This window comes from Mustelus asterias, chromosome 4 (assembly GCF_964213995.1).
Source record: "Mustelus asterias chromosome 4, sMusAst1.hap1.1, whole genome shotgun sequence".
Taxonomy (NCBI): Eukaryota; Metazoa; Chordata; class Chondrichthyes; order Carcharhiniformes; family Triakidae; genus Mustelus; species Mustelus asterias.
This window is the reverse complement of record NC_135804.1, coordinates 60882198-60897387: the sequence shown is the minus strand read 5'-3', so window position 1 is coordinate 60897387 and position 15190 is coordinate 60882198. Positions and strand designations below refer to the sequence as shown.

The following is a 15190-nucleotide window of genomic DNA, read 5'->3' as shown; positions in this document are numbered from 1 at the left end:
AGAGTCAACATGGTTTTGTGAAAGGGAAATTATGTTTAACCAATTTATTGGAGTTCTTTGAAGGAGTCATGTGCTGTGGATAAAGAGGAACCAGTGGATATACTGTACTTAGATTTCCAGAAAGTATTTGATAAAGTATCACATCAAAGGTTATTATGATAAATAAAAGCTCATGGTGTAGGGCGTATCGTATTGGCATAGATGGAAGATTGGCTGGCTATCAGGAAACAGAGCTGGCATAAATGGGTCTTTTTCTGGTTGGCAGGATATTACGAGTGGTGTGCAACAGGGATCAGTACTTCAACTGTTTACAATTTATTTAAATTACTTGGATGAAGAGACTGAAGTGTGGTTGTGAAATTTATTGATGACATAAAGATAGATGGGAAGTAAATTGTGAGGAAGCTACGAGGAGACTACGAAGGGACATCGATAGGTTAAGTGAGTGGGGAAAGATCTGGCAGATGGAGTGTAATGTAAGCAAATGTGAATTCTCCACTTTGACAGGAAGAATAAAAGAGAAGCTTATTATTTAACTGGTGAGAGATTGCAGAGCTCTGAGAGGCAGAGGGATCTGGGTGTCCTAGTGCATGAATCACAAAAGGCTGGTATGCAGGTACAGAAGTAATTAAGAAAGCTAATTGGAAGTTATCACTTATTGTGAGAGGAATTGAATATAAAAGTAAGGAAGTTATGCTTCAGTTATACAGAGCATTGGTGAGACCAGATCTGGAGTATTGTGTACAGTATTGGTCTCCTTATTTAAGAAAAGCTGTAAATGTATTAGAAACAGTTCTGAGAAGGTTTACTAAACTAACACCAGGAATGGACGGATTGTCTTATAAGATTTTTATCCACTGGAGTTTAGAAGAGTAAGAGGTGACTTGATCTAAAGCTTTAACATCCTGAGGCGTGGATGTGGAGAGGATGTTTCCTCTTATTGGTGATTCTAGAACTAAGGGGCACTGTGTGAAAATAATGGGTTGCTATTTAAGAGAGATGAGAAGAGATTTTTTCTCTCAAGGACTCTTCCTCAAAAGGCAATGGAAGCAGAGTCTTTGAATATTTTTAAGGCAGAGCTGGATAGATAGGTTAACAGGGGGATGAAAGATTATCTGGAGGGGGCAGGAATGTGGGGTTAAGATTACAATCAAATCAGCTATGATCTACTTGAATGGTGGGGCAGGCTCGAGGGGCTGAGTGGCCTACTCCTGCTCCTAATTTGCATGTTTGTATTTGCGTTTTGCAAAGGGTTGTGGAGCCGAGGATGTTTTGGGCTGAACAATCCTGAATGGAATAATTTGGATTGAAACAGCACCTTTCACAAAATCAGGGTGCTCCAGTGCTCCTCACAGCAGCTAATTGAGTTTTGGAATATAGTCCCTCGTGTTATAATTTGCATATAGCAAGATAAGAACATAATAAATAGGAGCAGGATCAGGCCACACAACCCATCGAGCCTGCTCCACCATTCAATATGATCACGGCCGATCTTAGGCTTCAACTCCACTTTCCTGTCTGCTCCCCGCATCCCATGATTCCCTGAGAGACAAAAATCTGTCAATTCGAGCCTTAGATATATTCAATAAGGAGCATCCATGATCCTCTGGGGCAGAGAATTCCAAAGATTCCCAACCCTGAGTGAAGTAATTCTCCTCATCTCAGTGCGAAATGATCAGCCCCTTATCCTGAGACTGTGCCCCCTGTGTTTTAGATTCCCAGGCCAGAGGAAACAATCTCCCAACATTCACCCTATCAAACCCCTTCAGAATTATATAGGTTTCATTGAAATTGCCTCTCAGTCTCTAAATTCCAGAGAATATAAACCCAATTGACTCAGCCTCTAACAAACAGCAATGGGAATGAATCTGTTAACAAGAAGATTCTCACCAGATAGCCTCCTGATGAAGTGGGGGGACTTTATGTGCTTGTACTTGGGCGATGAGGAGGAATTTCTTCTTTCAGAGGATAGTGATTCTGCGGAATTCTTTACTGTAGAGGGCTGTAGAGGCTGGGTTGTGAGGTATGTTCAAGGCTGAGATAGACAGATTTTTAATCAGTAACGGAATTGAGGCTTATGGAGACGAGGCGGAAAAGTGGAGTTGAGAATTTTCATATCAGATCAGTCATGATCTCAGTGAATGGCAGCGCAGACTCGATGGGCTGAATGGCCTACTTCTGCTCTTATGTCTTATGGTCTTATCATTGTTGTGAAAATGTAGAAGGAGCTTTACTCTGTATCTAACCCCATGCTGTACCTGTCCTGGGAGTGTTTGTTGGGGGCAGTGTAGAGGGAGCTTTACTCTGTATCTAACCCCATGCTGTACCTGTCCTGGGAGCGTTTGTTGGGGACAGTGTAGAGGGAGCTTTACTCTGTATCTAACCCCATGCTGTACCTGTCCTGGGAGTGTTTGATGGGGACAGTGTAGAGGGAGCTATGCTCTGTATCTAACCCTGTGCTGTACCTGTTCTTGGAGAGTTTGATGGGGACAGAGTAGAGGGAGCTTTACTCTGTATCTAACCGCGTGCTGTACCTATCCTGGGAGTGTTTGATGGGAACAGTGTAGAGGGATCTTTATTCTGTATCTAACCCATGCTGTACCTGTCCTGTGAGTGTTTTATGGGGACATTGTAGAGGGAGCTTTACTCTGTATCTAACCCCGTGCATACCTGTATTGGGAGCGTTTGATGGGGACAGTATAGTAGGAGCTTTCTCTATATCTAACCCCTTGGTTGATGTTAGTAATTGGCGTTCAAATTGGACAGTGTTCCAGCCATGGCATTAATTTTCCTTGCCTTGATTTGATAAAATATGCTAAAAGGATAACACTTAGACATTGAAAGTGACTAGTTTATTGACCTGTTGTGTATCTGTCTGCTTTTGTGTGTAGATTGCAGGGTTTGTGAACAAGTCTGCGATGGATGCTTCGATCCAGCAGTTGTCCCTGGCCATTCTGGAGAGTATGGTCCTCAGCAGCAACCACCTGTTCCAACTGGTTAAGAATGAGGTTCCTCTGGACAGGCTCATCTCTCACCTACAGGTGTAAGTAACAGCAAGACCAGGACAGGAGTGCACCTGCCCCGGGGCCCAACTCCCATTCTTACCTAATTCAGACACAAAATTTCAAACTCTTTTACCTGTCTGATATTCACCTGTTCCTGTATGCTTAAAGGCATTCACAACCCATGTTTTTTCCCCTCCAAAGATCATGTGAGGGCCATAAATGGATGACCTTTCCCATCATTTCCTAAAGTGCTCTCGGGCCTACCTGAAAATGGTGATCAATTATTGCCTTGTGTCAAGTAGAACAAAATCCATAAAATGCCCTGATATCTGGACATCGCACTGAGGTGATGGGTGATGCTGTCGGATATCTGTTCATTGGGTGGTATTGCTGGGTATCTGCCCATTGGGCAGTGTTGCTGGGTATCTGCCCATTGGGTAGTGTTGCTGGGTATCTGCCCATTGGATGGTGTTGCTGGGTATCTGCCCATTGGGTGGTATTGCTGGGGATCTGCCAGTTGGGTGGTATTGCTGGGTATCTGCCCATTGGGCAGTGTTGCTGGGTATCTGCCCATTGGGTGGTGTTGCTGGGGATCTGCCCGTTGGTGGTGTTGCTGGGTACCTGCACGTTGGGTGGTGTTGCTGAAAGCGATGGTATCTGCCCATTGGGTGATGTTGCTGGATATCTGCCCATTGGGTGGTGTTGCTGGGTATCTGCCCATTGGGTGGTGTTGCTGGGTATCTGCCCATTGGGTGGTGTTGCTGGGTATCTGCCCATTGGGTGGTGTTGCTGGGTATCTGCCCGTTGGGTGGTGTTGCTGGGTATCTGCCCATTGGGTGGTGTTGCTGGGTATCTGCTCTACAGGTAATTCCTGCCTTTCTTTGCTTTTCAGGACAAACCAAATGATCCAGACGAAAGCGATGGCTCTGATTATTGCCCTGCTACTGAGTTCAAAGGATGATGAGAGAAAGGTAATATTCCAAACTATAGCATTGGCACTGACCCCTCTCTATGTGGGCATATCACTCCTCACAAGCACAATACCGTTCACAGTTCAACACAAAGTACAGTACATTGCCTGGAGTCCACTCGAACAGCTGGTGTTGGCAGGCACCACATCACATCACTGGAGTAAATGTGTGCTCTGTAGTTGGTGCTGAGGTGTATTGACGGTGAGTCGGCCATTGGCTTCACTCTGTATCTCACCATGTGACACTTGGATTTACTCAGAGAAAGATTGTCCTCTGTCAGAGTTGGAATGTGAATGGTATGCTTTGTGCCCCAGTGGACCCAAGGAGCTCAAGCCCTATCACTTCCTCAGCACTCAGCAGTTTCTTGTATCACTGCATTCTTAAACCTCATGGAATGACAGCAGGGTGCTGATCATATGGACTTGAGCCAATTGCACATTCAATCCTTAGTGCTGGATCATCCTATCAGAGGGCATATGGTATTGGACTGTCCTATTATTGGGGGGTGCAGGGTGACCGGGGCATAACATAAACGGGAACAGGGGTACACCATTCAGCCCATTGAGCCTGCTCTGCCATTCAGTACAATCATGACTGATCATTGGCTTTACCTCCAGATTCCCACCCGCTCCCTGTATCATGGTACTGCGTGTATACGTGTATGTCAGGCTGTGATGCCACACATGGTCAGATAGCCTGTCGATATAATTTCAAATGAGGATAATGGCCCTTTGAGCGGTCAAGGGCTCTGGAACGATGTCTCAGCAAGAGGCAGGAGAGGGAGGGTGAAGCGCTGGAAGAGGAGAATTTCAAACAACTTGAAGTTAATAACATCAGTTTGGAACTTATAATGGTCCTTAGCAGTGTGATAGTTTAATTCTGTCAAATTGTGCAGCACAAACCTTATTCTCTTTCAGAAATCTACCTCGTGTATCGTCAATGTTTATTTCTTTCTCTCGATTAGGAAACAATGGCGTTCCTCAGTAAGAGAAATCTCAGGCAGCATGTTTTCAAGGTGAGGCTCAGTCAAATTCATCGCTCAAACTGCTCAATGTTATCGGGGCAGGTAAGGGATTGGACAGTCTTAACGGATGGGTTATGTGATTGGACAATCCTATCGGAGGAGATACGGAATTGGACGGTCATATCAGAGGTGATACAGGATTGGACAGTGGTATCAGAGGGGCCGTGGGATTGGACAGTCCTGTTGGAAAGAACAATATACTCTTATGAAACACTGGACAGGGAGCTCGATAAATATCTGTCACAGGTCACCATTGGAATAGGACTATACCAGGAAGATTGATCAGCAACAGGTTTATTAATCTGGTAGTTTAGGCAGACAAACTAACTGCCTTATAGGTTTGAGGTGGCTCTCCATATTGTATCAATAGCTTGTAACAGTGTCCTCTCTGTCATCTGGAGGAATCCCTTTTATGGATAAATCATCATCATAGAAATCATAGAAACCCTACAGTGCAGAAGGAGGCCATTCGGCCCATCGAGTCTGCACTGACCACAATCCCACCCAGGCCCTACCCCCACATATTTACCCACTAATCCCGCTAAGCTACGCATCTCAGGACTCTAATCTGGCTAATCAACCTAACCCGCACATCTTTGGACTGTGGGAGGAAACCGGAGCACCCGGAGGAAACCCACGCAGACACGAGGAGAATGTGCAAACTCCACACAGACAGTGATCCGAGCTGGGAATCAAACCCGGGACCCTGGAGCTGTGAAGCAGCAGTGCTAACCACTGTGCTACCGTGCCGCCCCAAATAGGAATGGAAGAGTAGCAGTGAGTGTCAGGCTTACACTTTAAGTGGCAGAGCCTATGATACAATGGGGACTATGGTGATCTGAATACCCAGTTTTATTGGAGCTCTGATTTGTTGCATCTTGTTTCTTTCTGATAGAACATTATCCTAAGTTCTGCTACAATGCGGGATGAGATGGCGCATTACTTGTATGTACTACAGTCCATTTCCCTCAACCTGCTTGAGCCCAGGATGAGGATTCCAATGGACCCTTACAACCAGGTACATCTGTGCTTTCCAGGGATTGGCAACCAAGCTTCTGAGCTACGTGTCTTGGGGCATACATGTGGGAGGTTGAACTTAACAGCAGAGAACCAAGCCTAGCGAATCCATGGTGTTTGTGTAACTTAGCAATGCCAACTGTGATTACATGTATTTCGAGATGTTTCATCACATGACTTGCTCTCACACTCCAGCCATTATTCTGCCAACAACGTCCACCCTTGTGACATACTGCCTTCCTCCACCAATTGGAAAGCAAAAAGACTCATTACCCAATCAGAGGATGACTGATTGTCAGCCAAACAGCCATTTTTCCAGGTTGCGTTTCTCCGGGGAATAAAACAAAGTGTTGCCACCAGCGGGAAAACTGGAGTGTTTCCCACTGTCAGTGACAGCAACTCCCACATGGGATTCACCCACCTTTAGCATCTAACAATATGCATAACAGGAGCCACGCCGACCATCCGAGATCGGGATGTTACTTTTAAAGGGTACCCCAATCTGTGTGTTCAGAGAGAGCCACCACCCCCCACCCAACCTCTCAACATGGAAATAGTGACCCTTGCTGACAAGGAGAGCACCACCATCCCCTTGGGAAGGATTCTCCCACCGCTAAAATAACTGGTCACCATCCCCCCACACCACACATGCATGAAAATGACCTGTCTTCCCTGCAATCAGGCACCCTTCCCCTCAGCAACCCCCCCCCCACCCCCCCCCCCCCCCCCCCCCACCCCCACCGTCCCCTCAGGCCACCTCCTTCAGTAGTGCCAACGGTGCACTGACACCCTGCCAAAAGCTGTCGTTCTGTCGATGTCTGATTCTCCAGGCCAACTCGATTCCCGCTGGGGGGGATAGAGGGCCCAGAGAATTCCCTACCCAATTTTCAATATTTTTATATCTGGCAGAGAAATGTTTAAAGAAAACAAAATAGAAACAGTATTTTTTTTTCATGTCCAGGATCACATGATGTGGTGGAAGCAGGCACATTAACAACATTTAAGAGGCATCTGGATGGCTACACGAATAGGGAGGAAATAGAGAGATATGGACCGAGTAAGAGCAGAAGGTTTTTTTTAGTTAGGGCATCATGATCAGCATGGGCTCGGAGGGCCGAAGGGCCTGATTCTGTGCTAAACCTTTCTTTGTTTTCTTTGTTCACACACAACAGTGCCCAACAGATTGGGGCCAATCCTGAATGGTTAGCAACCCTACCCTCACTCCTCTTCATCTAACCCTATCAGCATATTCTCCTCTTCCTTTCACCCTCGGTGTTTATCTCACTCTATTTGAAAGGAACCTATGTTAATTATTTGGTTAATTATTATCTTTGTTAATTATTTATGTTAATTATCTATGTTAATTATTGTCTATGTTACTTATCTATGTTAATTGCCTCTGCCATTCTGTGAGGTATCACGCTCCACACTCTCACTACTCCATGCATAAAAACATTTCTCTGAAATAATTGATCAGATTTATTGGTGACTTTCTTATGACCCTATCTTTGGACTGCCCTCGAGATAAAACATCTTCGATTCTTCACTCTCTCAAACACCATCATTATTCGAAATATATTTTATAGTTGGAACTCAGCTCTTGAGAATATACGTTGCATTAAACTTTAGGAACATGTGTTATTTTTTCAAAGGCAAATAATTTAGAAGAGAGAAATTGACTGTATTTGGTAATGCTGTAACTTCAGAAGATGCATGTCAGGCCCATGCAGTTTCAGTGCTTATATTAATGGTATAATCCACATACTTCAATATACCACAGGCTATATACTATTTGTAATCTCCAATGATAGTCTTTCTCCAACCCCCATTGCATCTATTATGTTTAATCTCCACAAACAGTCTTTACATAATGTTTGGTAACTCAATGCAGACAGGCTGCAGCTTACATCCCGAAGACAGGGAATCTGGGCCTAGGAGATGATAACCGGGAACTCAACTGCCCTCACCCCAGCCCCAGCATACTCAACCCAGAGGGAACAGCAGCTGGGTGTCTTCTCCCCAGACCCCCTAACTCCAGACTTCTGGGCCTCCCGGTGCCTGAATTGAGTAAGCCTCATGGGCCCGAGAGCCATGAACAGCGGGAGACCAGCTGCCCATTCGGAAGTGCCATCTTACCCAGGTGATATGATGGATCCAACCAATGAGAAAAGCTGTGCGTGTGTCGGTGGATGTGAGATGAGGTGAGGCGAGTGTGCGCACACTTGGCTTCCAGTGTGCCTCAGGAAATAGATTCAAAAAGATTATCCCACAGCGGCACTGACAGGACCATTGTGAGAGTCCTCAACCTTTGCACACTACCTGTGCCAGCCAGGCTAAAGGGTTTCACATAGATACAACAACAACCTGGAATTATATAGCAGAAAATGTCCCAAGGCACTTCACAGAGGCACGATAGAATAATAGGTTATTCATGAAAGCCACCGCCTTCTGAACCTTGCCCCTTGCCTGAGGTGTGGTGATCCTCAGGTTAAATCACCAGCAGTCAGCTCTCCCCCTCAAAGAGGAAAGTAGCCTATGGTCATCTGGAACTAAGGCAACTTTACCTTTACCTATAGAATAAAATACAACATGACCTTGGTTGAGACGAGCAAAAGTTTGGTCAAGGATCGTCTTAAATCAAAGTGGAGAGGTTTAGGAGCAGAAGTCAACAGCTTGGGCTCTGGGAAACTGAAGGCATGGTTATCAGTGGTAGAATGAAATCTGGAATGTTTCGAGGCCAGGATCAAGGAACGCAGATATCTTCAGAGGGTTGTGAGGGAAAAGGTTGAAGAAATAGGGAATGGACAAGACTATGGAGGGATTCAAAAACCAGGGTAAGTGTTTTAAAATCAAGATATTGATTGACCGGGATCCAGTGTACGTCAGTGAGTACTGGGGATAGGGAAACAGGATTGGGTGTTGACAATGCCAGATACTGAGATTTCCTGGCATGCTCTTGCTTTTTTTTAGCTGCACTGCCTCCCCCAAACCATCCACAAACCATGGGGTGGGGGGTAAACAAAGGAGGGGGAGATAAAAAAAAGTATTTTTGCAGCAATTTGTTGTAATCTGGAACCCACTGCTTGCAAGGGCAGTAGAAGCAGATTCAATCATAACTTTGAAAAAGGAACTAGATGTATAATAGAACAGAAATATTTGCATGGCTATGCCAGATGATCGGGAGAGTGGAATTAATTAGCTCTTTTGAAGAGCTGGCACAGGGATGATGGCCCAAATGACCTGTGCTGTAATCATTTAATGTTTCTGCACACCCCAAAAAATGTCTGTTCCATTAAGTCATCTAAAAGTCACAGCACTGTCCCAAGCATTAGAAACTGCCACAGACAAACAGCCACTTGCCTTGAAGCAGGTGAGTTTGCTTTTAGACTGCATCAGTTAAGGGCCGTAAGAAGTTTAACAACACCAGGTTAAAGTCCAACAGGTTTATTTGGTAGCAAAAGCCACAAGCTTTCGGAGCCTTAAGCTCCTTCTTCAGGTGAAGAAGGTGTTGTTAAACTTGGTGTTGTTAAATTTCTTACTGTGTTTACCCCAGTCCAACGCCGGCATCTCCTCATCAGTTAAGGGCCAGCAGGATTGGCAACGTGATTCCTCAGCACGTTTCCTTTGCAACATGTAATTTATAACGACTGGCTTAGCTCCCACCCCCAGCCTATCCAATTATCTCAGGTTAGAAACACATTTCCTGTCCGTAAACCTTCCTTCCTATTCTTGTCGATTTTGGGCCCTGGAGTAAGAGAGAGAGTGAGATTGCGTGTGAGTGTGTGTCTTCACCAGTCTATGTACATGTGAAGTCTGTTTGAAATCTCTTCGCTGTTTGCTACATTGCCAAATTTTATGCCACACTTTGAAATTGTCTCTCAGATCCATATCATTAATATAAATTAACAAGATCAGTAATCTTAATACCAGTCGGTGGGGACCGAGCTCCTGTCTGCTTCTATCCAATCTGAAAAACAAGCATTCACTGTTGGTCCCCCAGCCTTCTGTGTCGTAGCCAACATCGTATCCACACTGCCAATGTCCCTTTAATCCCATGGGCTTCCGTCATCCCAAAGCTCCACTGTTTGCTGTGCTCAGCTGCTTTGCCTCATTCAGTTTTAAGGGGATGTGTCAATTCAGCAGAGCTTTGGACTCATTGGAATGCAGCTGACAAATGGAGAGCGGCAGTCTCACTCACAGTCAACTGGGGGTTCTAAATAGAGCTGTACAGCACAGAAAGAGGCCATTCGGTCCATTGAGTCAACACCACCTGTCTGAAAGAGCATTTTCCACAGGCCCACCCTCCCCCTGCCCTATCCCCGTAACCCCACACATTTACCATGGTTAAACCACTCGCCTTACGCATCTTTAGAACACTAAGGGGCAGTTTAGCTTGGCCAATCAATCTAACCTGCACATCTTTGGACTGAGAGGGGAAACCCACACAGACGCTGGAAGAACTTTGCAGACTCTGCACAGACAGTCACCCAAGGCCGGAATTGAACCTGGGTTCCTGGCGCTGTGAGGCAGCAGTGCTAACCACTGTGTTTGGACAGCCCCAGCCCAGGTTGAAAATACAGGAATGTCTTTGAATTCGGTCACGGTGTGTGAGTATGGAAGTGATCAGTTAGTAGTGAAGATGCTTGCAATTCGGTGCAATGGCTTTAAGGTCGATTAAACAATTTATACTTTCGACAAACATTGTGTGGCCCAAGCACCTCCCTGCATGTCCCACCTTACAATCTCCCTTCCTGCATTCGGAGCCTCCTTAGTTCTCAATGACTTCACTTTTCTGTTTCCCTTCTACCTGCTCCGCAACATCATTACACCAATACTCACACGCTCCTCACGTAAATCATTTCCATCAGACTGCCCAATAGTGACCAAGAACATCTGATTTTACTCAGTCTGGACCCCAGACAATTCACAGTGATGCATAAACCTCTCGAGAGCCATAGGAACTGTCTCTCACTCCCTTTCACTTCCACACACACGGACAGTTACTTTACCATAGCCACAAGAAAATAGCCAAAGATTGAAGGACTGAAGATGCCAGATAGCCAATCGTCAGAGGCGTACAGGGCCACTGATTGAATTCAAATACGGAGGCTCTCTTCCTGGCCTAGTTGTTTAAGGCAGTGCCTGGTGAAGTACTGGACCTGACTTGGCTGCCAATGAGGAGAACAGTGCCTGCTCTCAATCTGAGGGAATGGACAGACAAATGGCAGATGAAATTGGAATCAGAGAAATGTAAAGTGATTGATTTTGCTGAGAAGAAAGCAGAGAGACAAGAGTACAATTATAAAGGCGGGGGGCGGAGCTCCATCTCAGAGGGCATTTGAGAAATGGCAGATTTCAGTGAATCAGATGGGTTTTTACGACAATGGGCAATGGTTTCATGGTCATCATTAGATTTTAATTCCAGATTTTTACTGGATTCAAATTTGATCATCCATCATGGTGGGATTTGAACCCAGGCCTCCAGAGCTTGCCTTGGGCATCTGGATTTCTAGTCCAGCGACAATACCACTATCTCCCCTATTCTGGTTAATAACACATACGGCATCCTGAGCTTTATCAATAGGGGTACATAAGGAAATTATGTTAAACCTGTCTAAAATACTGGTTCTCAATTGGAATGTTTCATCTCCTTGGTAGAGAATTTGAATATTGTTGAAAAGAGACATGTTGCTGAAGCTTTTCATTTTGCACTCTCCAGGACAAATGCAAGAATACCAAATTTCAAATAATCACAACAATTTATACTACAGGAGAAAAAGGTGCTGATTGGTTGACAAGTTGACTCTGATTGGTCAGGGTGTTGCTATGATGAAAACAATGGGCAGCTATAGGCTCCCACTCTTGATGTCTGGCCCATCCATTCTCCCAAAGTCCAGCTCCATCCCTCTCTAGCCCTAACTTTACTAATGACCTATAATTCTTTATCGATCCACGTTTAATTTCCACTTTCTCCTTTGTTTGTCTCTTTATTTTCCTTTTTAGGAGCAACGGGATATGATACACAATCTGCGCCAAGCTGCCTTCGAATCTGACGCTGATACCTCTACCGGGAACTTTAACACAGACCGGCGAAAATCTTTGTGTGCCAGAGAGTTCAAGAAGCTTGGTTTCCCTGTGAGTTTGAGCACATTGTTTCTCCTTTAAGGGGAGCTCATGTTGTCTGAGGATTGTCATCCAACTGGGCGACTTCCACCGTCCAATTTGAACAATCTCCTTATAAATCGAGACTCTGGCCCAGTTTGCTGTTATTGGCAAATCCTCATTACAACATCACATCCCTCAAGCAAAGGAAAGGTGGCTGGTTTTCTCTCCTGTCTACAGTCCTGCCAATTTATCCTCCATTTTGCCCACAAATGATGAGGACCAAGTTGTGTTGCTGTCATATCCTAGAAAAAAGAAATCCTGTCAGGTACAACAATGATGTTCTGTTCACTGAGAATCCTCAAATCCAGCTTCTTCACAGCAGATTAAAACTGCTTCCCCAATTTGGTTGAATGGCTATTTCTATGTTGTATAATGAGTGAACTGTATTTTTTATTACCTGGCCAATAAATTAGCAGTAATATTTTTACATTAGTGTTGTGCAGTGCAACTGAAATATATTGACTGAAGTCCCGTTGGTTCACCATTGATACATGGCCCATGACCTCTGTCTTGCTCTATCTGTTAGTGAGCCACTGGGCCAGGCATACTCCTCAATATTGCCCATATCCTTCATGAACCTCTTTCTTTAAGATAAAGGGAGTTAAGGTTGCTGATTTGTCCTTCTCCATGAGCGTACATAGCCATTTTGATGTAAAACTGACCAAACCCGCGGAAGGTTCTGGGGCAGAGCAAGGTGAGCCCTATCCAAGTTTCAATGTTTCCCATTGAAATGAGTTTGGTTTTCAAGGCCTAAGATTCTAATTCCCTTGTTTGGTCAAATACGCTCTTAGCACAGCGTCCTCCATATTGTTGACTTTCTTGTGACTGACTTGGTTAGGATTTTATTTTAAGTTGATCCTGATTCTTTAATTCACTGGTCCTGAATCATTCAAACCTGGAATCATTCCAATCACTAGTCTCTTCGACAATTCCTTCTCCCATTAAGTGTGCTGGGACGGATTCATTCCCAACCCCCCCTGGAAGATGGGATGGTTTGGGTCCTCAATAGTACAGCTCGGCATTGTTTGTGGAAAGTAGGCATTTGATGGGTCAGAAAGACTTCTCTCATTCCATGGTTGCGTCTTCTTAAGAGTGGACGTACTGCCCCAGTCAGGGACACTAGATGGAGAAAATAACCTGTGTTTCATCTAACTCAAAATCGAGACTTGTACTTAGGGATTAGAACCAAAGAACCCGATAATACAGAAGGAAGCCATTCAGCCCATCGAGCCTGCAATGACAACAATCCCATCCAGGCCCCATCCCCGTAACCCCAAGTGTTTACCCTGTTAATCTCCTTGACACTAAGGGACAATTTAGCATGACCAATCCACCTAACCTGCACATCTTTGGACCGTGGAAGGAAACCGGAGCACCTGGAGGAAAGCCATGCAGACACAGGACAATGTTCAACCTCCACACAGTCACCCAAGGCTAGAATTGAACACGGGTCCCTGGCACTGTGAGACAGCAGTGCTAACCGCTGTGCCACTGTGCCGCCCATACCATAGGGCACACTCACTGCTTCATTCTTTACCTCATTCTTGAGATGAGGAATTTCTTCATCCCCTTACCAATCAAGAACCTATCTATCTCTATCTTAAATACACTCAATGACCTGGCCTTCACAGCCTTCTGTGGCAATGAATTCCATAGGTTCACTCCGCCCTGGCTGAAGAAATTCCTCCTCATCTTGGTTCTAAAAGATAGTCCCTTTACTCTGAGGCTGTGCCCTCGGATCCTAGTCTCTCATACTGATGGAAACATCTTCCCCACACCCACACTGTCCAGGCTGCTGATTAAGTGGGGCTGCTTTGTATTGAAGGTTGTCGAAATTCTTGAGCGTTGGAGCTGCACTCATCCAGGCAAACTCCTGACTTGTACTTTGTAGATGTTGGACAGGCTTTGGGGAATCAGGAGGCGAGTTACTCGCCACAGGATTCCCAGCTTCTGAGCTGCTCTTCTTATCCACAGTATTTATATCTCTGGTCCAGTTCAGTTTCTAGTCAATGGTAACCCCCAGGATGTTGATAGTGGGGAATTCAGCGATGGTAATGCCATTGAATGTCATGGGGATATGGTTGGATTCTCTGTTGTTGGAAATGGTCATTGCCTGGCACGAACGCTACTTGGCACTGATCAGCCCAGGCCTGGATATTGTCCAGGTCTTGCTGCATAGAGACGTGGACTGCTTCAGTATCTGAGGGGTCGTGAATGGTACTGAACATTGTGCAGTTATCAGCGAACATCCCCATTTCTGACCTTATGATGGAAGGAATGTCATTGATGAAGCAGCTGAAGATTATTGGGCCTCAGACACTACCCTGAGGAACTCCTGCAGGGATGTCCTGGAGCTGAGATGTCTGACCTCCAACCTCCACAACCATCTTCCTTTGTGCCAGGTATGACTCCAACCAGTGGAGCGTTTTCCCTTAAATCCCATTGACTCCACCTGAATTCTAAACTCTCATCTTTATATTCAAATCCTGGCGATTCCCTATCTCTGTAATCTACTCCAGCCCAAGAACCATCTGAGATATCTACACCCCTCAGGTTCCACCCTCTTGAGCAACCCAATTTTAATTGTTTCCCCATTGGAGGTCAGGTCTACAGTTGTTGAGGCCGTAAACCTGGAATTCTCTGGCAAAACTTCACCATCTCTCTATCCACCTTGAAGATGCTCCTTAACATTTATCTCTTGGAGCAAGCTTGGTTTCCCATTCTAATACCTCTTCCTGTGGAGCGATGTCAAATTTTCTTTCTTAACGCTCCCTTGAAGGGACTTGGGAAGTTTTGCTACGTTAAAGGTGCCATATCAATACAAGTTGTTGTTGTTGTAGCCACCGCCATTCTGCTCATCTTCTGATACTGATCCCTGTCAAGCAGTGAAGCAGTCTGGCAGCAGAGGCTTTGTGGTCTCCTACAGTCGGATAGTGTAGGTGTCACTGATTGTCTAGGCTCACAGCTGAGGAATGGCCTCCTGTGAAGGCTACACTGCGACAGGCTGT

At 45.3% G+C, this 15190-nt stretch overlaps 1 protein-coding gene across 3 annotated transcripts in view; it reads left to right on the top strand.

The window, feature by feature from the left end:
• elmo3 (engulfment and cell motility 3) overlaps positions 1-15190 on the top strand; it is a 119189-nt gene that overhangs the window by 63360 nt on the left and 40639 nt on the right. For all 3 annotated transcript variants that reach the window (XM_078211135.1, XM_078211136.1, XM_078211137.1), the window contains exons 8-12: positions 2892-3043; positions 3898-3976; positions 4941-4991; positions 5896-6018; positions 12021-12152. In XM_078211135.1, the coding sequence (XP_078067261.1) occupies positions 2892-3043; positions 3898-3976; positions 4941-4991; positions 5896-6018; positions 12021-12152 (537 nt within the window). The remainder of the gene's footprint in view (positions 1-2891; positions 3044-3897; positions 3977-4940; positions 4992-5895; positions 6019-12020; positions 12153-15190) is intronic.